The sequence below is a fragment of the Caretta caretta genome, chromosome 1 (assembly GCF_965140235.1).
Source record: "Caretta caretta isolate rCarCar2 chromosome 1, rCarCar1.hap1, whole genome shotgun sequence".
Lineage (NCBI taxonomy): Eukaryota > Metazoa > Chordata > Testudines > Cheloniidae > Caretta > Caretta caretta.
Genome location: NC_134206.1, coordinates 48,748,823 through 48,775,241, shown reverse-complemented (window position 1 = coordinate 48,775,241; position 26,419 = coordinate 48,748,823). Strand labels below are relative to the sequence as shown.

General features: G+C 37.2%; 1 protein-coding gene across 8 annotated transcripts in view; it reads right to left on the bottom strand.

Moving 5' to 3' along the window:
• FRY (FRY microtubule binding protein) overlaps positions 1–26,419 on the bottom strand; it is a 375,793-nt gene that overhangs the window by 120,746 nt on the left and 228,628 nt on the right. For all 8 annotated transcript variants that reach the window (XM_048847137.2, XM_048847131.2, XM_048847143.2 and 5 more), the window contains 12 exons: positions 21,642–21,897; positions 18,182–18,364; positions 17,155–17,241; positions 15,908–16,167; positions 15,400–15,589; positions 13,132–13,256; positions 12,486–12,543; positions 10,813–10,904; positions 10,421–10,593; positions 7,600–7,760; positions 6,588–6,698; positions 1,789–1,943 (listed from right to left, as the gene is read on the bottom strand). In XM_048847137.2, the coding sequence (XP_048703094.1) occupies positions 1,789–1,943; positions 6,588–6,698; positions 7,600–7,760; positions 10,421–10,593; positions 10,813–10,904; positions 12,486–12,543; positions 13,132–13,256; positions 15,400–15,589; positions 15,908–16,167; positions 17,155–17,241; positions 18,182–18,364; positions 21,642–21,897 (1,851 nt within the window). The remainder of the gene's footprint in view (positions 1–1,788; positions 1,944–6,587; positions 6,699–7,599; positions 7,761–10,420; positions 10,594–10,812; positions 10,905–12,485; positions 12,544–13,131; positions 13,257–15,399; positions 15,590–15,907; positions 16,168–17,154; positions 17,242–18,181; positions 18,365–21,641; positions 21,898–26,419) is intronic.

Here is a 26,419-nt window from a genome sequence, read left to right as displayed (position 1 = left end):
CAGAACACATTATTTACAGTATCAAAATAGAAATGTAGCATGGGAAACCATGGGCTGGGACAAACTGAGTTTTTTAATGGAGAGGATTCTTTGTGGAAAGAGAGGCATAAGTTATGCAATACTACATTGCTAATTTACAGCTGGATTAAGCGGAGGTCCCCCTACACTTATTGCTACTGACGAAAGCATGGAATATGGGAAATTGCCAACCAGTTTTTAGTATTAGCTAAACTCTCAACATAGCTCCCCAAATAGGCTGAAATATGAGTTTCTTCTTGAAAATGATCATGCATTTTTAACTATTGCTAATGGCACATCAATGAAACCGTTTCCCAGGGCACTTAGTCCTATCTAATAAAAATCTGAGGAGAAAAGACTGTAGGTGAAGGGCTAGTATTATTGTGTTTTCTTTTAAGATAGCAAAACTGAATCTCAGAAGCTACTAAATCCACAAGCATAAAATTCCAATCATACTTTTTAAATCTCAGGGCAATGCAGCTTGTACTTGCAGCTGTTTCTATAAGAACAAAATAGTGTTTTTTAGAGATATACCAAATTCTAAAATACTTAACATGTTTTGAAACTTTGCACTGTCCCACACATTACTCTCTCAAAACATACTGATCAGACATCTTGCCAAACTGTTTTTGTCAAGAACTCTCAGTCTAAAATATATCAGCACTTCAAATGCCTAGTCAGATGAAAACTATCCTTTATTTCAAAATAACTGTTAAACCTTTTTTCCACTTTAATCCTGAAAAGATACTAAGAAAAAAAAATGTTTATGCAGGACATATACAAAAAAACAATGTTTTGTGCTCCCACTCTGTTAACATCATTGATAATGTTAATCCGAACACAAAAGGTAAGGAAACTCAGGTCAAATCCAAGGGCAGTTAGAAAAAGGACAAAATAATTGTTTGGCAAATGACAACACAGAAAACTTTTATTTTCATATTATTTAGTCTGAAGGCATTGGAAAAATCCATCAAAAATTGTTTTGGCACTAGGTTTAAAAATGGTGTTACAAATAAAAAGGTTTAGGCCCTAGTTTACCTTTCTGCGCATGGAAGGATCAGAAGTTCAAACGCCTACGCAGCAACAGGAGACTACAAGGGGCAATTTATCACATGCTCAAAAAATGTGCCTCAGGCAGGCCTGTAAGAGAGTGACAGGGATGTGTAGCCTCAAAACATTGCGTAAAAAGACATGACATGGGAATGCTAGCTGCAATTCCATACAGAACTTGCTCAACACCCTGGCCACTCCCTTGCAGACTTGATCACATACACAGATAAGGCAGAGATTATTTTTTTAACCTTTCCCCAATACTGTGCTGACTTTATCAGTATAAATAAGCATGTTTGCAGACGCATTTCATGTGATAAGAGATGCTCTTCCAAACTTTTTGCATCTGGCCCCAGATCTGGTGCCTTTTCTCCTGTTTGCTGCAAAGTCACAGAGGTGACTGTTATTCAGTGGATGGTCTAAGGCAGTATAACACTTGGCTGTGCAGATGCTTCACCATTCCCATTCACATACATGAGTTTTTTTCTGTGTCTTTCATAGCATGCAACCCAGGGCAATATAGCAACCAACAGCAAACACACTTACAGTTTCAACCATTATTTTTAAATTTAATGGAAAAGAACATTTAGAATCTGTTTCCAACAGAAACAAGTAGGATTACACAAAATATCTGGTGAGTAAACATCTTAGAAATAGCAGCCCTGATCTTGTTTCACACTAACTGCCTCAGGGACAGTCTACTTCTAGGTTTATTAATACCTGCTTCCGCACACAGTCGCAATGGCTTTGAAGCACCCAGAAGCAAGCTGGTATGATCCAGTATAACACCGATCTATAGCCCAGTTGAAAAGATTTACTTGGTCCGGATTTAGTTCCAGCAATAAGACTACAACTTCACATCCAAGCTGATGAACCTGAATACACACAGAATGCCAATTATTATTTTCTGTAAAAAATAAAAAAGATCCTCCCAAGGTTTCTTAAAATTATTCAGGGAGATAGACACAAAGTCACAAAACTAACCTGCCTTTTACATGAAAAAAAAAAAAGGACCATGTTTATTGGGCACTATGGAGAAAAATAAAGTGGAGCGTTTATCATAAATACATTTTATGTATACCACAGATGGGATTTAACTCAGTTGTGAATAGTCCACACTTCATAAAAATATGTCTTGCACAAACCCCATATATGTTAAATATATTTTTTAAAATAGACCTTCAAAATAAGGGTCAAAGCATAATATTATGATTAATATCCTGTGTCAGGAGATCTGGGTTGTATTCCCAGCTTTAACACACACTTGCTGGCTGACCGTAACATCCATGTGTCTTTGCTATAAAACCTGTAAAACATAGATACTGCTAATTTTCTACCTCAGAGGAGTGCTGTGAGGCTAAACTCATTCATGTTCATTAATCCTTTAAGTAAAGCTTGGGAGTACATCTTTCTGTTTCTTGGATTGCAGATAATGTAGAAGCAAAAGGTGTTGTGCCAAACATGAGGTAACACTATTTTGGATCTCACTATGATGGACAAAGATGAAATTAATCATTGGACTGGAGGTTAGTGGTTATCTAGGGATGAGTGGTTATGATGTGATTACATTCAATAGGGGCAAACAGAGGATAGTCCCACCCGTAATATATATATTTGGAGCTTCAAAAGGGCTAACATTTCAAAGCTGAGGAAAATTATCAATGAAAATGACTGTGAAGAAAAATTTAGACAGAAAAATGTGAATGAAAACTGGGAATTCTTTAAGAAGAATTTATTAGATGGCAAAAAGCCATGGTTACACAATCAATATGTATCAAGAAACAGAACAAACTTGGCTAAAAGCCAATCTTTGTTCAGCGGTAAAGTGAAAGCAGCAATTAGAAATAAAAAATCAATATGTATCAATTGGAAAAAGGGGGAAATAGACATCCATCAATATAAATTAGACATTATGAAGTACAAAAAAATTGAAAAAATAATAAAACATCAGAGAAAAATCCATATTTGGCTGGGCTAAGGACAATAAAGAGATTTTTAAATGTTAGGAGCAACAGAAAACTTTGCAATCATTCAATTATTTAATTGAGATGGAAAAATTATTAATAATGATGCACAAAAAGCAGATGTGTTTGTGACAATCAGCATTCAATAAATATTTCTGTTCTGTATTTGGAAAAAACAGGATGAAGTACTTATATAGAGGGAGGGAGGGAAGTACTTATTTAGAGGGAGGGATAGCTCAGTGGTTTGAGCATTGGCCTTCTAAACCCAGGGTTGTGAGTTCAATCCTTGCAGGGGCCATTTAGGGATCTGGGGTAAAATTGGGGATTGGTCCTGCTTTGAACAAGGGGTTGGACTAGATGACCTCCTGAGGTCCCTTCCAACCCTGATATTCTATGATATCATATGATAATGAAGAACTTTTGAGTTCATTAGCAACTGAGGAGGATGTTAGACAACATCTACAAGGGATAAACCCTTTTTGATCAGCAGGCCCAATAACTTGCACTCAATAGTTATAAAAGAGTTAGCTGAGGAAATCCCTGGCCTGGTGATTAAACAGTAGGAATATAATTAATGCCAGTCAGTCAACAGTATTTTGCAGAAAACAAGTATTGTCAAACAAATCTGATTTTTTTTTTTTTGGATGAGATTACAAGTTTGGTTGATAAAGGTAACTTTGTAGACTTCTGTAAGGTGTTTGTCTTAGTACTGCATAATATTCCGATTAAAAATTAATACTGTACATATAAAGCACATCTTAAATGGATTAAGGGCTGGCAAAATGCTGATACCTACAGAACGGAATGGGGGACTATATCGTGGAAAGCAGTAACTCTGAAAAGAATCTAGGGGTCATAGTGGACAAGCACCTCAGTATCACATCTCAGTTCAATACTGTGGCAAAACGGAATATTGAGATCATTGGATGTACAAACAGGGGAGCAGTGAGTGATTTTTACCTCTGTATATGGCATTGGTGAGACCAATACTGGAATACTGCATCCAATTCTGGTCTCCACATTTTAAAGAGGATATCGAAAAATTGGAGAGGATGCAGAAGACTGCCACAACAATTATTCGAGGGCTGGAGAAAATGCCTTATCATGAGAGACATAAAGAACTCAATCTGTCAGTTTATCAAAAAGAAGACTGAGAGGTGACTTAATTACAGCATGTAAGTATCTTCATGTTAAATAGAGGAGGATTAAGCTACTGCGAATTTAGGGCACTTTACTTCTGAATGAGAGCATCCATATCTATCCAGATTTATCAGGCCATTTCCAGCAGTTGACAAGAACCTATGAAGAACAGTGGGTGTGTGTGTGTGGGGGGGGGGGGGGTGGCTGCTGGAAATGGCCCACCTTGATTATCACTACAAAAGGTCCGTCCCCCCCGCGCCCGCTCTCCTGCTGGTAATAGGTCACCTTACCTGATCACTCTTTTTACAGTGTGTATGGTAACACCCATTGTTTCATGTTCTCTGTGTATATAAATCTCCCCACTGTATTTTCCACTGCATGCATCCAATGAAGTGAGCTGTAGCTCACGAAAGCTTATGCTCAAATAAATTTGTTAGTCTCTAAGGTGCCACAAGTCCTCCTTTTCTTTTTGCGGATACAGATTAACACAGCTGCTACTCTGAAACCTCTCTTCCCTTTATCATCTAACCAGAAATGTCTTTAGGGAACAATCATTTTAAATGCAAAAATAATCCATCAAATTAGTACTCATGGAGTTATTTTCAAACACTAACAAGTCAATAAATATTTGGTTGTTACAGATCCAGGCTATAAGGTAAAGACTCCATTTTTCCTAAAATTAGTAGGTTTTTTGCCGCCTTCTGAAGATCTGCCCACACACATTGACTCACTCAGATTTGCCTCACCAGCAGCTACATCACTGAGCAGGAAATGATTTTACATTCTTACTTCACAAGACCTGGAAGCAGGTGGGATGGAAATACTCCAAATAGAAAAAAAATACTTTTTGAGATCATACTGTCCTTGACCTTTGTATTAGTAATGGATGAAAAACCTAAAATATTGCTGCAAACCAGTCTGAGCCTCATAACAGAACCCTGCTTAGTTTAGTATGCTACACGAACTGTGTGTCCTAAAATAATAAAATTCCTTTTATTACTTAAACGTTATTGTGATACGGTTCATTATGCATTTGTAATTGAATACTGCATGGATCTATTGTTTTCTGTTCAAACCAAAGGTCACAAAGCCTACAGTCATACAGACAGGTTTCAGAGTAGCAGCCGTGTTAGTCTGTATCCGTAAAAAGAAAAGGAGTACTTGTGGCACCTTAGAGATTAACAAATTCTAAGGTGCCACAAGTACTCCTTTTCTTTTTACAGTCACAAAGTGGACTGTATTCAACAAAAAGAAAAGGAGTACTTGTGGCACCTTAGAGACTAACCAATTTATTTGAGCATGAGCTTTCGTGAGCTACAGCTCACTTCATCGGATGCATACCGTGGAAACTGCAGCAGACTTTATATATACACAGAGAATATGAAACAATACCTCCTCCCACCCCACTGTCCTGCTGGTAATAGCTTATCTAAAGTGATCATCAGGTGGGCCATTTCCAGCACAAATCCAGGTTTTCTCACCCTCCACCCCCCCACACAAATTCACTCTCCTGCTGGTGCTAGCCCATCCAAAGTGACAACTCTTTACATAATCAAGTCGGGCTATATCCTGCACAAATCCAGGTTTTCTCACATCCCCCCCACCCCCATACACACACAAAGTCACTCTCTGCTGGTAATAGCTCATCTAAACTGACCACTCTCCAAGTTTAAATCCAAGTTAAACCAGAACATCGGGGGGGGGGGGTAGGAAAAAACAAGAGGAAACAGGCTACCTTGCATAATGACTTAGCCACTCCCAGTCTCTATTTAAGCCTAAATTAATAGTATCCAATTTGCAAATGAATTCCAATTCAGCAGTTTCTGGCTAGAGTCTGGATTTGAAGTTTTTTTGTTTTAAGATAGCGACCTTCATGTCTGTGATTGCGTGACCAGAGAGATTGAAGTGTTCTCCGACTGGTTTATGAATGTTATAATTCTTGACATCTGATTTGTGTCCATTTATTCTTTTACGTAGAGACTGTCCAGTTTGACCAATGTACATGGCAGAGGGGCATTGCTGGCACATGATGGCATATATCACATTGGTGGATTTGTGAATTTGTGTGGGAGGGTGGAGGGTGAGAAAACCTGGATTTGTGCTGGAAATGGCCCACCTGATGATCACTTTAGATAAGCTATTACCAGCAGGACAGTGGGGTGGGAGGAGGTATTGTTTCATATTCTCTGTGTATATATAAAGTCTGCTGCAGTTTCCACGGTATGCATCCGATGAAGTGAGCTGTAGCTCACGAAAGCTCATGCTCAAATAAATTGGTTAGTCTCTAAGGTGCCACAAGTACTCCTTTTCTTTTTGCGAATACAGACTAACACGGCTGTTACTCTGAAACCTGTATTCAACAAGTACAGAGTTTAAAATCATTTTAAAACCATACATTATTGATGAGGTACTTACTCGTAAATCTTGACAAGCTAGAATGTTATCAAGCCATTTGTAAAGATAGCCATCAGGGGAAAGACCCACATTGTCAAAAACAGGGCCACAGCAGAGTACAGCTGACATTGCCTAGTAATACAGAGAAATCTGTTTAATTTAACGTTTGTGAATGTGTTTAACAGACTGTGCTTGCAAGACATTTCCAATTGCTACCTGTTTTTAGTGAAATAGTGCTTTTTTGCTAGATTTCAACATTTACATTGATCTAGAAGGTAACTGCATTAATTAAAATAGGTTAATTATAATTAAAAACTGCATTAATTAATTCAAATGCTGAATTAAAAAATTAAGCACATTAAAGGAACACTGCAATAGGAACACTTCGCAAATGCTTCAAAATGTGTTTTGTCATTTCAGCCAATCTGTTCTTAATGAGATTATAAAACCTATTAAACATTTAATTAGCTTCATGTTCTCTGTCTAAATTAAAATTGTTTTATATTATTTGATGCAGCATATACTGGTACACAGAACATTATTTCCCCAGTTTATTTAGGAGCTTGAGTTGCAGCTATTAGAGCTGGACAAGACTTTTAAAACTATTGAGTACATCCCCATATAAGTGCAAGATATAGTCCTTTGGAAATAGGATGTATCAGATACTGAACTGATATTGCACTTGATCTTAGGGCCTGATATCCTGCTTCCACTGAAGTCAGTGCGAGCCTTTTCTTACTGAAAATCTAAATAATAAAACAAAATTTCACTCTATGCGGGCAACAAAGAAGTATACTATGAGAAATAACTTTAGATTACAATTTTGGAAAGAAAAATAGGAATTTTTAACTTCCTAGATCTCTCTCTCTCTCTCTCTCTCTTTCTCTCTCTCAAAATAATCAATTACTTTAAATAAAAGGAAACAAATAACCACAATATCTGCCTCTTTTACATTTCTAAACTTAGGCTTTGTTGTTGTAATCTGTTTTACCGAATAGATCACTTTGCATAGTGGAAGGAAAATATGCTATACCTTTAATGCACAATACTGGTATCTTGTAATCTGGTGATTTCTGTCACTATAACGATCCAGTGGTGTAAACATAATGCTGAAAGGTCCAGCCCATTGACTAAATAAGATGAAAAGGTGGTGCCTCAAGCTTTGCTGAGGGAAGAGAAATCTCCGATGGTGAACTAAGGGAATAAAAATAAAATTTGTCATGGTTTGCTAAAGTAAAATAAACACAATAGAAATAGTCAGTCAGTGCCCTCTCCCAATGGCAGTAGTGATAGTATATGAATTTCATACTTCCATGAATAGAAAGTCTTTCCTTATATTTGAGGATACACTTAGTTCAAAGTAGCTAAACATCTTTTGTCAACCTAATATAGTTAATAAGAGACATTTTATTTTCAAGAGCCTTAATGCTTTGAATGAACATGTGTTTATATTTTATAATCATGTCTGTGTACACTAACTTTAGAATCAGGGTTTTGGAGTTCACTGCCTCACGTACTCCTTTCATGGTAAACTCCTACCTACTTGATATTTCCAGGTCTTTCAACACAAGCCCTAAGAGTGGATAAATGCTGTCCTACTATAGTAACAGGTGGAGATAGGAAATAGATCAAAGCTTTTATCATATCATTCCTTTATAAAGAGGTTTGGTAGGCTAACTCAAATGCTAAGACAGTTCCTGAGCAAAAGAAAAGTATCTATTAATGCTAAAAAAAAATGTGAGAAAAAATTCAGAAGTTTTCAAAATTCTTCCAACTCAAAACAGGATGGGGGATAGGATCTCTCAGATGGCAGACAGAGACTAGGGAGAAACCAATTTAACAGGGAAGAAATTACCATTCTTCAACATCCTTGTATGCCAGCCCAAAAATAGGAATTTCAGATAGCAATGTCCAATACAAAATTAAACAGAGTAGAAATTCACCCTGTGGGGCTGAAATGAACAAGAGAAAATTTTCCTAACTCAGTGAAAAGTGAAAATCCATAAGAGAAGGAAATGACAAAAAGGTTTAAGTGCTGCATTATCCAGATAAAAAATAGTTCCCTTGAGAGGGCCTAGCCCATTCCTGCTGCTACTTCTCCTGAAGCAGCGCCAGTGCACTGACAGGTTGCTGGACTCATTTTGCCTTTGGCTATAAGGCAGGAAGGGGAGTGGTACAAGACCAATAAAAACATGGAACTGCATATACTAGAACTATCTCTGCTGAGTTACAGGGCCTGTTAACCACAGAAATTAATGCACAGGCCTCCCAGCTGGTTAAGAGGGGACACACTGAACCTATTGATTACACTATTAAAAAGGCATTTCTGGTTTACTAGAAAGAGGCAGGGCACACTGCTACTGGTGACCCCACATCCAAAGAATAAGATAAAACCCCAAAGTCTAGTCTAGCTAACTAATAAAAATTTCAAGTCCAATATTTACAATTATCTAAAGATAACGGAAGCTGACAATGAAAATGTGTTTGTCAAGGAATTACGTATTATGGCTTTGTAGTTTTGGACATGTTTTAACATCTGCTTGTTAACAGAAAGATAATAGTCTCTTCAGAGAGAAATTCTGAATTAATTAAAACACACAGTTATTGTTGGCTTTCTGCAGAACATATAAAATGGCTGTTTCAATGTGCAAAGTGCATAGAAATATAGTTACTATAGATAATGCAAATTAGATTATAAACACAATGAGAATACATGCAAAGAGGAATACCTTTGCAAATATTCACTACTGAGTAATTTCTCACACAAACCCTATATGGATGGGAACAGAAAAAAGGAATTCAGTAAATTGTCCACTGATAACAGCTAATGAGATGGCACCATTCAAATGAATGGGATTTTTCCATTGACTGAAATGGGAGCAGTATCAACATATAGGTGTTCACTATAGACTTCTTTTCCTTATCTTGTACATCTCTTATATATGTTATATATATCATACACCTGAAAACAACCAAATCATGAAACCATCCAGTTGTGCACGTTTCTGGCCTATGTTAATGTGTGGTCTCATTACTCTTTCCCTTTCTTCTGCATTCCCTCCTTCCTACTCCTTGGTATGCCTGTTGATGTCTGCCAAATATTCTGTAAACAGCAAATGTACTGGGCGTGAGCTAGCTTCCACATTTTAGTTTCTATTAGTTAGGTGGAGCCTTTTGAAGCAGACCTTTTTACTTTATCTGCTAAAAGAATTACTTTACATTTTAAAATTGGTTAGTCTCTAAGGTGCCACAAATACTCCTTTTCTTTTTGCGAATACAGACTAACACGGCTGTTACTCTGAAACTTTACATTTTAAAAACAATCTTGCAATACACACAATGCATGAGAATATGGCCATATTATAATAATATAGCAAAGCAAGAGCAGATATGAGCAATCCGTTGCTGTAAGAAAGGCCAAAGGGAGCTTTGCTGAAATGGGGTACAACTGGAAGCAAGTTTTCCACTATATGTTTAAAACTGAAAAAACATTTTCTGCAGCTATCAATAGAGATTTTTTTCTTTTCTATGGGCCTTTTTGACACTTCAAAGATTGTAGGATAAAGCCCTATGTAAAAGAAATCTGGAGCTGCAATAGGCTGTGTATGGTTCATTTGCTGGGCTTAGAAAGAGAAGAGTCTTATATATGTACATTGCAAGCTTTGCTATGTTGATTCTTGAGAGAATTCTGTACTCGATTGCCCAAATTCCCTCTAATATGTGCTACAAAACAACCTTATGAAGCGTGGCTTATAAAGAGAAAAACAGAAAAACTAAATAATGAATTAATATATCAATGTACTTACACATGTGTTAAGTGTAGTTGTGTAATATAATGAGGTAATATATCATACCTGGAACACACTGAATCAAGTTGGCAGTCATGGCACTGAAATGTGCTCTCATATCCTTAAGAATTTCAACTTCTTTATCATTTTCAGCCTCTAGCAGCATGCGAGTTAGATCAACATATTCTAAGAACAAGGCTCCAAGGGCTAAAGTATCCCTCTCTAAGGCTCCATTTGTACTAGAATAAAGAAAAGTTGAACATTTCAATATGAGTGACAGTGCATTTAACTTGTGACGTAATACATTATCATCTTTAAACACAGATTTTAAGCTTCCATAGTCGCATATTTTAAAAAAACCCATATTTTGTATATTTTATAATTGTTCAAAGAAGCTACTAAAACAAACAGAATGATGACATCACCAATGGAAATTCTTCCATACAAAACAGTGTTACCTGTCACTTATAACAGCAGCATCAGCAAGCAATTCAAAAATTCGCAATAGCTGCAGTCTCAGCAGATCTCGGCGCTCACGGCGTTTCTTATTCTTGGGGTTAAAAAAAGAGATACTTAATACATGCGCAGATGCAGACATTAAAATAATGCAAGCCTGGTCACTGAAGCTGTGTTTAAAGCAAAGCAGTATAACTGACTTATTTACTTATGATGGAGTACTATGACATTTGCGTGTACCATAGTACAGGTATGCTTACATAACAACACAGGTAGAGGTATGTTCACATTTCTAACTTTCTAATCAATTCTTGAAAAAACAGTTTATAGCCATATTTGTCCATAAGGAAAAAGTGAACATGGTATTCTTGAAATTCTGGACCAGAAATAACTTTTAATATTCAAGTTTTGGTGCTGAAAACACACTTTCTTCATGTGCTGAAATATTATCATATGATATCCAAGAATGGTGCTTCTTGGATCTTTGAAAGTGAGCATCAGCAGTACTTCCTGCAGCCATGATAGTCTTAGTTCATAAACTCTCTCCTGTATTTTATACTTTCACTAGGAGAAAGTGTGGTTTAAAGTGTCTCAGAACCCCAATGCTTCCTCTTCACCTAACACTTCCAGAAAGCTCTCCTTCACCTCCAGAAAAGCCCTTGCTTTGCTCCTGACAAATGTGAAGTCAGCTAGCAAGGCCTGCTCTTCGCCTGAACAGCTGTAAGTAGGGTGATGGTGGTGGGTGGTAATAGGGGCCTATATAAGACAAAGCCCTGAATACCATGACTGTCCCTATAAAATCGGGACATCTGATTAACCTAGCTGGAAGTGCAGCTTCCTGGGAGTGAAGAGAGCGACAAAGATGACTTGTTTTGTCTTGTCTTGTCTTCCAGTGAACACCAGAAAGTATGTCTTCCCTCTCCTTCCCCTCTTCCTATGGCTCTAAATTAGAAAAAAATCAAGGGAAGGTGATAAAACCAGTCACTGCAACTAGTAGTGGATTTTTCAGTCAATATAGGACAACCTCATTAAAAGTAATATTTTCCCTGAGTACAAGGCCAGTCTACACTTGAAAGTTGTACCAGCATAATTATTTTGTTTAGGGGTGTGATTTGTTATCAATATAGTTATACTAGTACAATCCCTAGTGTGACGGGGTTATAGAACTAGAACTATATCAGTAGAATTAAAGCAGGGCAGCTTTCTAGTGTAGACAAGGGCTAACGGAAACTGAAGTCCCTGGTAAGACCTGTTTATACTACAGAGATAAACCATATTTCCAACACTGTTGTGAAACATGGTTGTGGCTGAGTTATGTTACAATATTTTTTTCTCTCACCATTGTAAATGGGATTTCACTATATCTAAATTCACCATGAAGAGGCGGCACTATATTTAACTAACTTGTTCCTCCCCTAAAAAATATAAATAAAAATGTATGAACTGTATTTTTACACAATAATTTAATTTTAAATAATCCATTTAAATCCAGTTTTAAATGGAATTGCTTTAAGTAATTTTTTCTACACAATTATTGAAAAGTTCCTTTATTAAATATCAAGCTAGAGTTACCAATAGGATGTTTTTCTGTTTTTTTTTTAATTAAAGAAACACATTCACTACTTTTAACTTCATGTTGCAATTTAAATAAACAAATCTAATTTCTTGAACTAACCTCTGGTCTTCTTTCTAGGGCTTCTTTCATTAATGGATGAAGTTCTTCTACTAATTCCCTAAATTAAAACAAAACAAAAACGTTCTAAACAAAATCCTTCATAATTGAGTCCATCTTCATGAATTAAATGCTCCTTTTAAGATAAAGAGTATTACACTGCTCTCTATAAGGCTTCTATAACACATTTATTGATCTGGATAGTGTATTTTCCCTCCCAGCTACATATTTGGGCACTGGTATTCTCGTGGTCCAACGAGCAAGGACAAATTTTAGGAAGGGTTCCAACTAGGGCTGCAGTTTCTACACTAAGGCAGTGGAGAAAGTACTAACATAATGGTTGGTTAGATTACACCTAATATGAATAGAAAGGTAAAGCTTTTTAGTGCTTATGAAATATTAGGTTATTGGGAAAAGCGATCTGTGGCTTTCACCCAGAACTTCCATCCAATACCACATCACAAGCATACACTGCTAATTCAGTGCTCCTTGTCATTCCCTTCTCCCATAAAATTCAACATCCTATTTATTACATAAACACTAATATTTTAGAATTAAAATTTTAAAAATTAATAATTTTACATTAAAACAAAAACAGCATATCTGAATTAAAAGCAAATTCCTGGGATTATTGTAAACTGTTCAGTACCTGAAAACAAGAGAATTTGTTCTTCCAAATCCTAATACAAGTGATTCTGTGATTTCTATGCTTTCAAGTCTCATCAAAGGTACTAGCTGCTTTAACAGGACTCCAACAGATGGGGTTCCTATAGCCTAAAATATATTTATTAAGAAATCACCAACATTTAATTATTAGCACTATCTATATCAAATAAACAATTACAGATTTCAAAGCATGAATATTCAACAAAAAAAGAATAATTTAAGAGTCAAAAAGTGCCTTTTGTAAATCATAATGAAATGACTTTATAACTGTGGATATGTTCTAATTGGCTGTCTTCTACATCATATCCATGTGAGTAAAGTCCAGTAAATATATGGATCAAAGTAAATTAAATCACTGATTTTAATCATGATTTAAATCAGCATGCAGAAAACATTGATTTAAATCACTGATTTTTAATCTTGTTTTACATTTGAACTTACTTATATTCCTTAAAAAAGGTTTATTGTCATTGGTTGGTAACCATTAAAACATGTTGATTTGCAACCAGATATACTCTTTCACTAAATTTGGTGCTTCTTTTTGCTAACCAGGAGGATACACTATATCTATACACATTTATTTAAGCAATTAGATAGCTTTAGCTTACATTTATTCAGACTCTTAATTTTTTACATTTTTCTATGTTAGAAAATGGTGAATGTTGCATTTCTTATTTACTAGATGATGATTAATTTTACTAGTGATTGATGTTAAGCTCTATTTGGATGGAAATTAAATTAAAAATGCACAAAACAGCAATTTTTAATTAAATAAAACTTCCTTACAAAGCATAAGAAAAAAGTTTATTGAAACATGTTTTGCATTTAAAACTAACTGATTTATTAAACAGTTTATCCATCCTTTCATCCATCAGCAGGAAGTTGAAGCAGACAAATTCAGACTGGAAATGAGATGCAAATTTTTGACAGTAAGGGTAATTAACCATTGGAACAATTTACCAAAGGTCGTGGTGGATTCTCTGTCTGTGACAATTTTGAAATCAAGATTGGATGTTTTTCTAAAAAGTATGCTCTAGGAATTGTTTTGGGGAAGTTCTATGGTCTGTGTTATATGACTAGATGATCACAATGGCCTTGGTTAAATATTGATTAAATATCAATCTATTGTTAGTGAGTTGAACAGATTATTTCTGGTAACTACATCCTTCAAGATTTTAGAACCAGTAGATCTCATCCTTTCACATCTAGTTTTTATTGATAGATTGGAAGAAAAAAAAACAAGCTTTCCTGATTTTTCAGCGTCCAACTGGTTACTTAACTTTGCATAAACGAGTCATTGAACTGAACTAGCTGAACAAACAGAAATGAAGAAAACAGTCTCTTCATCTGCAGAAAAGATTACTGCTCTCAAAACCTGGTCTGGCACTTCACCAACTCTGGATCCAGGTGCTTAGCCAGTGACTTCCACCAATTCAGTGGGCTGACTGTCTTTAAATCTTGGCAGCAAACAAGTACTCCAATATTATTTTTTGTGGTTAATTTAAATTATTTTAATATATTATACAACGTTTAGGCCTTAACATAGGTTGTCAATTTCAAATTTAATTTTAAATAGCATATTTTTATAAATAAATCTGAATTTAAATTAAAAATCTGATTTTAATTTTTTAATCAATATTTATCCATCCTGGTTTAAACGTTTTCTGTATTTTCAAAGACAGTATTGTACTTTATTTTCATAGACAGTATTGTACTTTTTTTATTAAGTTTACAATATCAAAAAAGGCTCCAGTCAATTAATTTGTAGGAACTAGTACATTTCTCAAGCAGTTACCACTAGGCCTTTGGTTTCATATCACGCTCCAGAATTGCAATAATGATGCAGAAATACATCACCTATTGTGCCTTATTGTTTATGTATGTGCTATAACAGTACTTAACAGAGTGATCTGCATTAAAAGCATGACACATGGTAAAGTTAACTTTAGCATATTGTGTGCAACATTTCCATACCTTGAATATATACTACTTAGAATATGCATTAATCACATTACACAGGAATGTGCTGCAAATACCACGGGAATTGTCATATGTTTAATGGCAAATGGTGTAATGTGCTATACAAATGAATGTTTTCAATAATAAATAATAATACTTGAACCAAATCACATATATCGAAATAATCCTCAGATGTACTTTTATCGCTACTACTTGACTTTCACATGTAAATTCTTTTAAAAACATATTTAAAATAATTACGGAATAATTCTTCTGAAGCATGCCATGTCACCTTGTTATCGTAGCTCACTGTTCCATCGGGAGTGGTAGCCATGATCTCTGGAGTTGAAGCACGTAAGTGTCCAGGGCTCATAATACTGGGTTTCGCTACTCCAAAGCAGAGAATAAGATAGTTTCTCCACAGAGTTACATAGTTGTCACCACTGCTCGCTGTACTGGTTTTCTTTGCATTAACAGGGATACTGGAATTTTAAAAAAAAAAATAGTTAATTCCAGTTCCTAATTTTAATTTTCCAGAGCTTTTTTAAAAAACCAAACAAGCTAAGTAACAACAACTATACTATTAAATATTATATGATGTAAAAATAAAATCAATGAAGGCAATAAGAAAAGGAATCATTACAGTTTAAAGTGGCAATCATCATATCAAATACCAAAAGTTTGGATACTATTAGCATAGCTGGACTGTCAAACTGGTCTGAATATGTAGGACTAAAGAATTTACATAATAATGTCACTAACCCTTAACAAATGAAAGCCGTGTACAGAGTATCACTTACTTTGGATCCACAAGAGGCATTACTAGCTGTAACCTCGTAAAAGCATATGGCCAAGCGTAGCTAAGAGCTGTAGGACAATGTTTTGGTAAATTCTCTTGTCTAAGAAAACTGAAGAGGCAGAGAACCCATGGATCTTTAACTGACTGTGCAAATATCCAGACATGGGAAGGGCTTTTTACATCATAATGACTATTTACTAAGACTGCATTCCATTCTACCAGCCATTGCAAATCCACATTATGTGTTAATGGTAATGTAGTCTGTGGAGAGAAAAAAAAATCAATATCACAGTGGTAGTAACTTATTCTCAACTATTTAGGTCACAGTTCAGCAAGTCATTTAGGCATCTACTTCCTAAATAAAGATGCTCAAGTGTTTTGTTCAATCAAGGCATTAATCAGCTATAAATAGCATCTCCTATTGGCAAGAGCTGTTCCCATCAGATGAAGAAACCATTTCTCTACTGTATGTTCTTTAACTCTTTTCTTAAGAAAAATATCTATGTGAATGAAGGCTAAAAATGTGTAAATTTGGTAACTAATTACATTAATTAAATCTGAAAAACACTGATGTTATTGTGTCATAATTGTATATACAAAATTGTTTTTATATCATATACCAAACTTTTTTATTGACAAAAACAAAACAAAGGAACGAACAATGACTAAGCAGGAGGATAGATGGGCATATGTTTTTATGTACACATTTATATACATACATATACTGACATAGATATAAATTTTCAGTGAAATTTTCAGTTTTGTTACAGACTTTTGTACCTAAGTCACTTGACTTTGAAAATTTTACCCATATTTTACCCATCCATAAAACCCCTGGAACTAAGAAGATACATACCAATCATCATTCTTACAACTTTGCTTGCATGCTTGCATGCATTCCTCTTCCTCACCCATCTGTCTTTCTGCATGATAAGGTCTTTGGGGGCAGGGACTGTGTCTTTCTTTATGTTTGTAAATCACCTAGCACAATTGGTTGCTACTGTAGTACAGTGTATATTTTATGACTGCCAGGGTAAAAATAACCACAGAACTAATACTCACACTTACCACAAAGAAGGTGCTATGTACATTAAGGGGTAGATCCTCAGCTGGTGTAAATTCTCATAACTCCACTGATTTCAATGGAACTATGACAATTTACACCAGCTGAGGATCTGCCCCTATAAACATGTAATAGCTGGTGGTATATTGCAAATGTCTATCATCAGAAAATAAACAGGTACTTACTGAATCAGAAACTGCCACATGAATAAAACTTTCAAGAATAGAAGAACTTAGCTGATCCATGACATCAATCATAGGCCTGTCATCATCCTGTACAAATTAAGGTAATAGCAGTCAACTACTTTCCTTAGCTAACTGATTCTTTTCATTTTTGTTCAATACACGAAACAGAACTGCATGAAAGATTATAAGATACAGAACTGGTAAAAAATATATTCAGGTGGTTGTCTTGATGGATACATTTTACCTTTTGTTGTATTAACCTCGAAGTCAAGCCCAGCTTGTGGTTTGAAAGGAAGTTAATTACTGGCCTTAGTTCACTGTTTACTGAACAAAAGTGCTCATCAGAAAATCCCATATGACTTGGGACATCTGGTACCAAAGGACTGAAAACCTAGCTTAACTGTTTAACTAAAGCATTCCTTTTCTATGAACACACATATTTGTGTTCTCAGGCAGCTAGATGGCTCAGTGTGTTGGGGCCACCGCACACAGCAAGACTCTACATACTTTTGTATCTGTACACAAGAAAAGAGTTAGACTTCTGTACTGTACAAGGAATATTTTATGTGAATAAAGTTAAATGTTTATTGTGCTGTTTTTGTTGAATATACTGAGATGTTGTAATAGTGAATTTTATCTTCACTAAAAATTAATAACGCAGATGATGCAAAAATTATTTGCCCAATTCAAGGAATATTTTTACAGTATACCTTTGTGTGTACTTTATAACTGAAAAAAAACTGAAAAAGGGTTTGATGTTGTGCAAAACTAGATGTTCTTTGTGAACAACAGAACAGGTTTTGCAAAAAGAACGTTATTAATGCTTTATAGCCAACAGCCCATGAACTGTAAGGTCTGCAATAATCAGACACATTAAAATGGCAAATTCCAAATAAGCCAAATGTTTTTATATATAATAAATGTCCTCTTCCATTACATGCATTATGGTAAAGCAGCACTGTTAATTTTAGTTTAGAGCTTTATCTCTGGAAAATTTTCTTTTGAAACTTCTAAAAAAAATCCATACCTCTGCCTGCCCCAGGGCGAGAAATAAAGCACGGATCTCTTTGAGAATCAAAACTGCTAGTTTACGGGTAGCAACCTGGAAACTACAAAGTAGTACCAGTGCAAATCCTTCCACAGCATGCAGTACGTTGGAATAAGGACTTCTTTCAGACTGTATCCTATGGCTGGATCCGTTTGGTATCAGCTGTAAAGAAATGAGAAAACTATACTCAAAAGAGGGAAATATTAATGGGAGATGAGGATGAGGTTACTGAGAAGTGCTCTATTTGGCCAGGACTGATCCCACCCAAGCTATCAGGCATTAACTGGGTCCCAGGAGGGGTTAGGGTGACCAGATAGCAGGTATAAAAAATCGGGACGGGGGTGGCGGGTAATAGGTGCCTATATAAGAAAAAGCCCCCAAAATCGGGACAGTCCCTATAAAATTGGGACATCTGGTCACCATAGGCTTACGGGTAGCAATGGCTCCATGACATTAAATGGCTCCATGACATTCACTGAAGGAATGAGGATTGGCTCTCTTAGTGGCTCTCCACTTAATTCATGGTTAAGCCCACTGCTAAATGCCACTATCCTCCTCCTGCAAGGTGGCATGATGGTGGACAAGGGAGTACATAGTTTATGAGGATTTAAGGCTTCCTCTCATCCTTCAGGTTAACAGGATCCACTAGGCCCTCCTAGGTATTGTGCTGTTTCCCACGTGCTGACCCTCTGAAGCCTATTACCTGCACTGGACACCAGCCACAAGTCGCAACACTATTTATTGAAATTTATTTAACCCTTCCCCCTTTTTAAGTATTTTCATAAGTACCTTTACTTATCCTTATTATCCCCACCTGCCAGGCCTCCAGGATACCCACTAGATATCTTATCATTCTTGCCCAGAGGGAAAAATTCCTCCCTGATCCCAAAAAACAACTGTATTAGACCCACAGCAGGCCTGGAAAGCAGAGGAGAATTAAGGTTTCCGGGAACCCTGGGCCAGAGCAAGTGGTGGGCCCCACCCCATCCCTTCCACCTGCTGCCCTGCTCCTATGGCAGCCCCTCCACCTGCAGCCCCGCCCATAGCTACACCCCTTTCTGCCTCTTCTCCAGGGCCCTGCCCCCATTCCGCCCACGGTCCCCCCATTCTGCGCCCCCACTGCAGCCCCGCAATCATTTTGCTAGTTTCTGGCCCCTCTACCCCCACTGCGGCCCCAAGACCGGAGAAGCTCTGTTCCCCCGCCACAGCCCCAGGCTGTAGCAGGGAGTGAAAGCTACCCCAGCCCTGAGGCTGCGGCAGGTAGCGAGAGCTCCTTCAGTCCCGGGGCTGCAGCGGGGGTCCCACTGCTGGGGCTTCCCCCACCACTCCCACGCTTCTGCGGGGGACCAGGGTCAGGGCGCTGGGGGCTTCCCCTGCCACCCTGGGCTTTTGCTGGGGAGCGGGGGTGTGAGGGCACAGGGGCTTCTCCTGCTGTGCCTGCCTGGTGCTGCTACTGGGGAGCAGGGTCAGGCACGGGGGCTTTCCCTGTCTTCCCTGCTCACCCGGCAGCCAGGGCTCTGGGGCCCCTGAGTTGTCTGGGGCCCCTGGGCATGGGCCCCGTAGGCCCAGTGCCTAATCCGTCACTGCTGGAAACCCAGCTCTGACAACGAAAGTACCTACTGGGCAGATGGGACAGCTTTCAGCAAGAAGAAAGCTGCAGTGTGCCCAGGAATGCTTAAACATGCCTGGAGAGGGGGTTTTGCTGGAACCAATCAGCTCCCTCACCATCCCTTGAACTGACCAATGTGGCAGCTGAGGGAGGTGAAGCTCCACTCCATTGTCCAGAGCCCCAGCCACCTTTATAACTGCAAGATCCCCATTTGCATTCTGGGCAGGAACAGAAGATAGGAAGGGGGCCAACTGTTTTTCAGATGCTGGCTCAAAATAAGCAATGAGCATTTCTACATGCATGATCAAGGCCTTACAGCAGATCATTAAATAATTGTGTTAATCTCAGTGCTGATGATGTCAAGCATTCAAATATCATGAGTCAGCCTCCTGCAAATGATAATACTGATAAAAATTAAAACCAAAATAAAGGGAGGAGGATGTCTTTTTAGTTGTCTTCTGGTTTTTGAGCCTTTAAGGTGCACTCAGGTCATGTTTTCAAGTTTTCTTCCCCGACTATACAGTCTGGAAACTTAATTTCATTTTTAAATGAAAGCTGAGATTCTCATGTGATCACAGGACTCCAAAAGCTGGGGGCTTTCAGAAAAAATGAATATTGCAAGACTCACTAAAATCATGAGAGTCGGCAACATTGTGAAGCATAGTGACCTCCTCTAAAAACACATTGGGTCTATATAGTATTATTTATTCAACCTAATCTAGCATGATATTTCGTGACATAGGTGTTAATTTGGTGCTAGTATAGTGAAATACATGAGAAAGATAGAGTGATGAATTTTGGAAAGCATGACCAAATCTTTTAGACTTTGTCAGATTGTTTAGGGAATACAAACAAAAAAACTATTGAAAATTTCTATTAAAAGCAAATGGTTTGTTCAGTTTCTTGCTCAGCTGATTTTCAAAAAGTGCTGATCATGCACCTACTGTTGAAAATTAAGCCCTTTTACAATATCTCAGTTTGGGCACCTAAAATATTGAGACACCTAAATTCACTTTTGAAAATCCTGGCTATAAATGCTTATTTATCCAAACAAAATGGAAGATAAGGAATTTATTTGGACATATGGGAATTCAGATAAACTAAGTTTTTCATAAAAAGAAAAGGAGTACCTGTGGCACCTTAGTGATGGCCATTGGGGGACATAATCTTAATCACATAATGATTTTTTGGATGAGTGGGGCTTTATTGTTGCTTATAAAAGTAATTAATTGGAAAAAATCATTTTAGTCCCTTTGATGTTACCAGATAGATAGATAGATAGGTAGCCATGAGACAATGTAACACTTAGGAAGGGTTTATATAGATGCTCACAAACCAGTGATCACAGATCATGAATATGTCAAATTTTAGAAAGTTTGAAGGGTTAAACAGAAAAACATTATGGCATTTTAGCATTATCTGTAAGTTACAGTGCTGGGAAAAAGTCTTCCTGTCAGCCCCACCACTTTTATGTGGTTTTGTTAACAAGCCTATTTTGGTTTGACATACTTTCTTCTATGTTGCTGCACTACAATGACATGTACTATGCTGCAAAGGGTAACAGCTGTTCTAGGTACACTTAATCCTGCCTCAGCATGGGTGGATGGACTAGTAGATAACCTGTTCAGGTCCCTTCCAGCCCTACATTTCTATGCTTCTATGAGACAGCTGAACTAACTGTTTTATGGAAAAAAGTCTAACAGCAGTGAATTCTGCTGGAGCACAACTTGAGTAAATAAGGCATACATAAAACAGAACAATATCCAGGAAAAGTTAAATAAGGTCATAAATGAGTATAACTATTGGAATGCAGTTCACTTTTATTCATACCTCTGATGATCTGCTTTTTGTCTGTTCACTGGCTTTTCCTGGAGTGTGTATTACAAGTTTCCATTGTGTAAGCAACTGTAGCAGCAACTTCAGAGAAGTATCAAGAAGAGTGTGATGCATATCATTCACTTCGCGTAGTAGGAAGTTAGTAAAACCAAAGAGCACATCCTCTCTCCAGTCAACAAAGTCAACAAGTAGACCCTGAAGAGAATTTTGTGCAATGTGCCGAAGTTCATCATCCATGTGGATAGAGAGTCTGCATGTTAAAATAAAAGTGACACTAAAAATGTAAACACCATTAAATGGTGTAAGTGAGTAAAGCAGAAATTAACACTGACAGAAATTCCCCGAAGTTAATATAAAATTTCATAAAACTATTCAAGCTTTTATTGTTATTGACCACAATCACCATTGTCGACACTTTATAGAAATTCTTGCTACACCAGTACTTGAATACATACATAGATCCAAAAGATATGTTTGCTCCAGTCCAAAAAGATACTATAGAGCAGCTTTGTGAGCAACTTATTTTTTTTCACTTACAAGAGCATGTTTCAAGATAGTTGAAATATGGCAACTTTGCAGTTTCTCAGAACAAAGAAAACTGTTGACTTAATCACTTATGAGAGCAAAAGTCTTTCAGGATAATGTGTGCACTTCAGATTTTTCATTTTTTACTTCCAAGATAAAATCAAACAAACAAACAAACAAAAACAAACAAAAAACTCCCATGTGCCAGTAGAACAATTAAAATTAACCTTCAACTAAGAAGAAGCAAATTATAATTACTGAGAGAGAATCTTTAAATGAAATTAAAAATTCCTAACTAGAACACAAACATTGCCTCAAACTTTCATTTCTTCTGGGATATAGAAATAGAAACCACAGCTCCATCATACTCTCCATTTTTTAAGAACTAGAAGTCTATCCCCCCCAAAGCATTTTCTAAGGAACTGGCATCTTAGATCCCATTTTCTCTATTTCTATATTTGCACCTAATTTGTGTCCTTTTCTGATGGACCACAATCCATGTTTCCTCTTTAAAACAAAATGAGAAAGTCACTTCATAGCTTGTAGCTGGGCAGAATGAAACACTTAAAGATCAGTATGCTCATCACATTTTTAAGTTTGTCACTTCCACAGTGTACTAAGTCTTCATTAACCAAAAGGTTGTAATATTAATGGATGGGTTAGCATCCACTTTCCAAGTATTTAAATTTAGTTGTCCCTGAATAATTAGAAATGAGGATATATTTGTGAATAAATAGAGAAAAATCTAGAGGCCCTAATAATATGCAGTGGACCAAATTCTTTTCCATTAAAATTGTACGATGTGGTATACTTGAGAGAAGAATTTGGCTCAGTGTGTGTTAAAGTGAAGTTAATTGACTCCAACCAGTCTGAAAATTCTTCATAGGCAGGTCAAAGACTGTTTTATTCTATGCAATGAAAGTCTAATTGCCATGAAACTTCACCAACAGGTTCTACCCCAGTCAGCAAAGGGCAAAACAGCTCCTGTGGGTACCTTTGAGGCCTGTCAAACCTGAGATGGGCAGCTTCTTAAAAGTAAGTATCCAAGCCCAGTGCAGGGTGGGCACTCAGAGGGAAGCAGAACTAGAGTGCAGAGCAGGGGCTGCTTACCCAGGAGAACTGCTTAAGAGCCTTTGCTGCATGGACCCTCTGGAGACACAGAGGGACCATCTTTAATTCATTTTTCTTTCATTAGGGCCCAGGGCACTCAGCCTGGGCAACCGTAAACATACAGGGGATTAGGAAGCCTTTCACAGAGACTATTGACCTTCTGCCTTGTGCCTTCTGCCAGATTGTTTTGCAGACTGCAGGATTATTTTGTTTCCCTTTTATATTTTGAACGGCTGTTATGCCCAGAAGGGAGAGAGCTGCCTCCCTCAGACTTCTAGTCAGAGGACCGCACCCCACATTCCAAACCAGAGCTACAGAAAGGTTTACAGTCAGGAAAAGAACATCTGGGATGAGAGAGGTGCTCACCCTCACCACTATAGGTATAACTTGTGACATATCCATATGAAATTCTTAACAAATTGGGAATTACTGTATTTCTCTGACACTAAAGGAAGGCAATTTATCACCTTTGCCTCTGGACACTAAAGATCACAAAACCAAGCAATAAACTCAGATTATGACTTCATTCATGAAATGACTCTTTCTAAGGGTACGTCTACGCTACCTGCTGGATCAGCGAGTAGTGATCGATCTAGCAGGGATCGATTTATTGCATCTAGTGTAGACGTGATAAATCGATCCCCGATCGCTCTGCTGTCCACTCCTGTACTCCACCGTGGCAAGAGGTGGAAGCAGAGTCGACGGGGGAGCGGCGGCAGTCGACGCTGTGCCGTGAGGATGCGAGGTAAGTCGACCTAAGATACATAGACTTCAGCTACACTATTCTCGTAGCTGAAGTTATGTATCTTAGGTCGATCCCCCCCTCCCCAGTGTAGACCAGGCCTAACTGACACATGGAGGTAGTGGAAAACAAAACACAGACTAAAACTGCCTCCAAGCTCAAGTTACTGTATAAATGCATTGGACAACATTATCAAGAGAGATTAGAAATAAACCTAGTATAAAACCATAGCTCTGTAATACTACGGCAGTGGAGTCAGTAGAAAGGACATGAATTTGAAGAGTTACCATGGCTGCATTAAGAATTTCTCCTTATTACTCAGATATAGGACTTTATGAGAAGAACTCTTTCTGGTAAATAATTTGGCTTGGCAAAGTCGTTTTTAGGATGAAGCAGACCAGGCGATGTCAAGAAAATATAAAGACAAGTCATCCTGTAGTATATTGGTGGTAGTAAGTACTTTGGTTTCTCACAATTCTTACTGAGCAAGAAAGATCACCAAAGCCAATAAAGCCACTTGTTTTCACTTCAGACTCTTAAATCTAAAACCTACCTTGGGGATTTGTAATGAATGGATCCAGTGGGCAGCAAAAGGCAGAATATGAGCTTGACATCTGCTTTGCTGCTCGTAATTTGAATACAGCTGTCTTGGAAGAAAATCTAGTTTTTGAGTTACAGATTCTTTCTGGGATTTGCCAAAAGACACATCTGTTCTAAGGATGAAAATTCAAACTAAAAGAATCTGTTAAACCAGAGATGTTGTTTAATCTTGAGAAAGAAAAACACATTAATAGCTTTTTGTCTAAACATCAGAGCTCACACAGACCACTACTGAAAGGTGGCCCAGGACTCTGGATTGCTTTTTTCAAAAGGATTATAGTTAGGAAAGATTGAATCCCCAAAACTTTAGATTCCGGTATGGATTTTAGTCACAAAATGTGATGAGTCCTGAACCTGAAGTGAGAAAATATTGTAACATATTATGCAGCATCTCCAGACCAGTAAAGTCGGAGCCCTTGTGATGCAGCATGGGTGGCAAGAGAAGACTGGTGTGAGGGAAATAGCCCATATTTGAGTTGAGACTGGGAAAACTTTCATTGTTTTATAGTGAATGCACTTTATTCTGATAAAGATGTAAAAACAATTTTGTGTCTCTAGGTTAAAGGTCACTGAAGTAGTTCATAAACTTCCATCAAGATAAGACTCTCATGTTACTCCCTAGTTGCCTTTCAAGGAAGCAACAACTGCCATAGGCCCATCAAAGAATGGTGATTGAGTGCATGTGCTGACAAGTCATTACTAAGCTACTAAAATATTAAGCATGGGCCCCACATCCATTATCCCACATGGAAGCTGGTACCACAGCACAGTTTCAACCTCTTTAAACCTCTAACCCCGAGATTCCACCCTGTACAGTTTAGACACAACCTAGGATGTGGCCCAAATTGGTTGGACACTTATCTGATAATAATGGTGGCCACAATGACTTGCTTTGTCACTGTAATCCAATAATAATTCAATTTTAAGAGGAATATGTTGAAATCATTTAGCAAAGGCACCCTGACACCAGAATTGAGATATAATGGCAAAGGTGAAAGTTCTGTGCTGAAAGTTCTTTGCTACCATCATCTCTTATCATAACTGTCGTACAACTGAATCTTCTCAGACTTGGACTGTGCCACTGCTATGACATCTACGAGCCCACCTCCATTGTATAGATGCCGTGCCTTAATCCCTCTCCTTCATGATAGTGATACTGTATCCAGACAAATCAGAGGTAAGGACCCCAGCTCTGGGAGATAGAGAGACCCAAGCACTCCTACCTCTCTATTTTTTCTCTTTTAATTAAAAATAATTATGATTAGGCTTGGAAAGATTAGATTTTTATTGGTAAATGTCAATTTCACTGTACACTCAAAAAATGATGTAAAATATTTCCAACAATAATAATAGAAATTTATAGATAGGCAAAGTAAGAAAAACGCTGCTTGAGAACTTATTAGAGTTTGATTTAAGGATATTTATTTTGTATATTTTGACGTGATGTCGACAATTTGGGTTTTACCAGTTATAAAGCTTTAACTTTTTGAATTTTAACTTCTACTGTCATTAGACAATTATTGTCTGACACCTCATTGTTTGAAACCCCTACATAACTGTGAAAATTGAAACAAATAAAAATTGAAGAAAATGCTTAGAAAATAAACATTGATATTATCTGTCAAAATGATAAAAAAATAAAAATCAAATTCTGCTAAGTCTAGTTATGATGTACTAGTAAGAAGAATGTGAAAACACACCATCTCTAGTACATTATGTTTTGCCAAGTTGATGTGTAGGATTCATAATCCAAAACTGAATTTTAAAAGTTGGTTTTCCCATTACTGTAAAAATG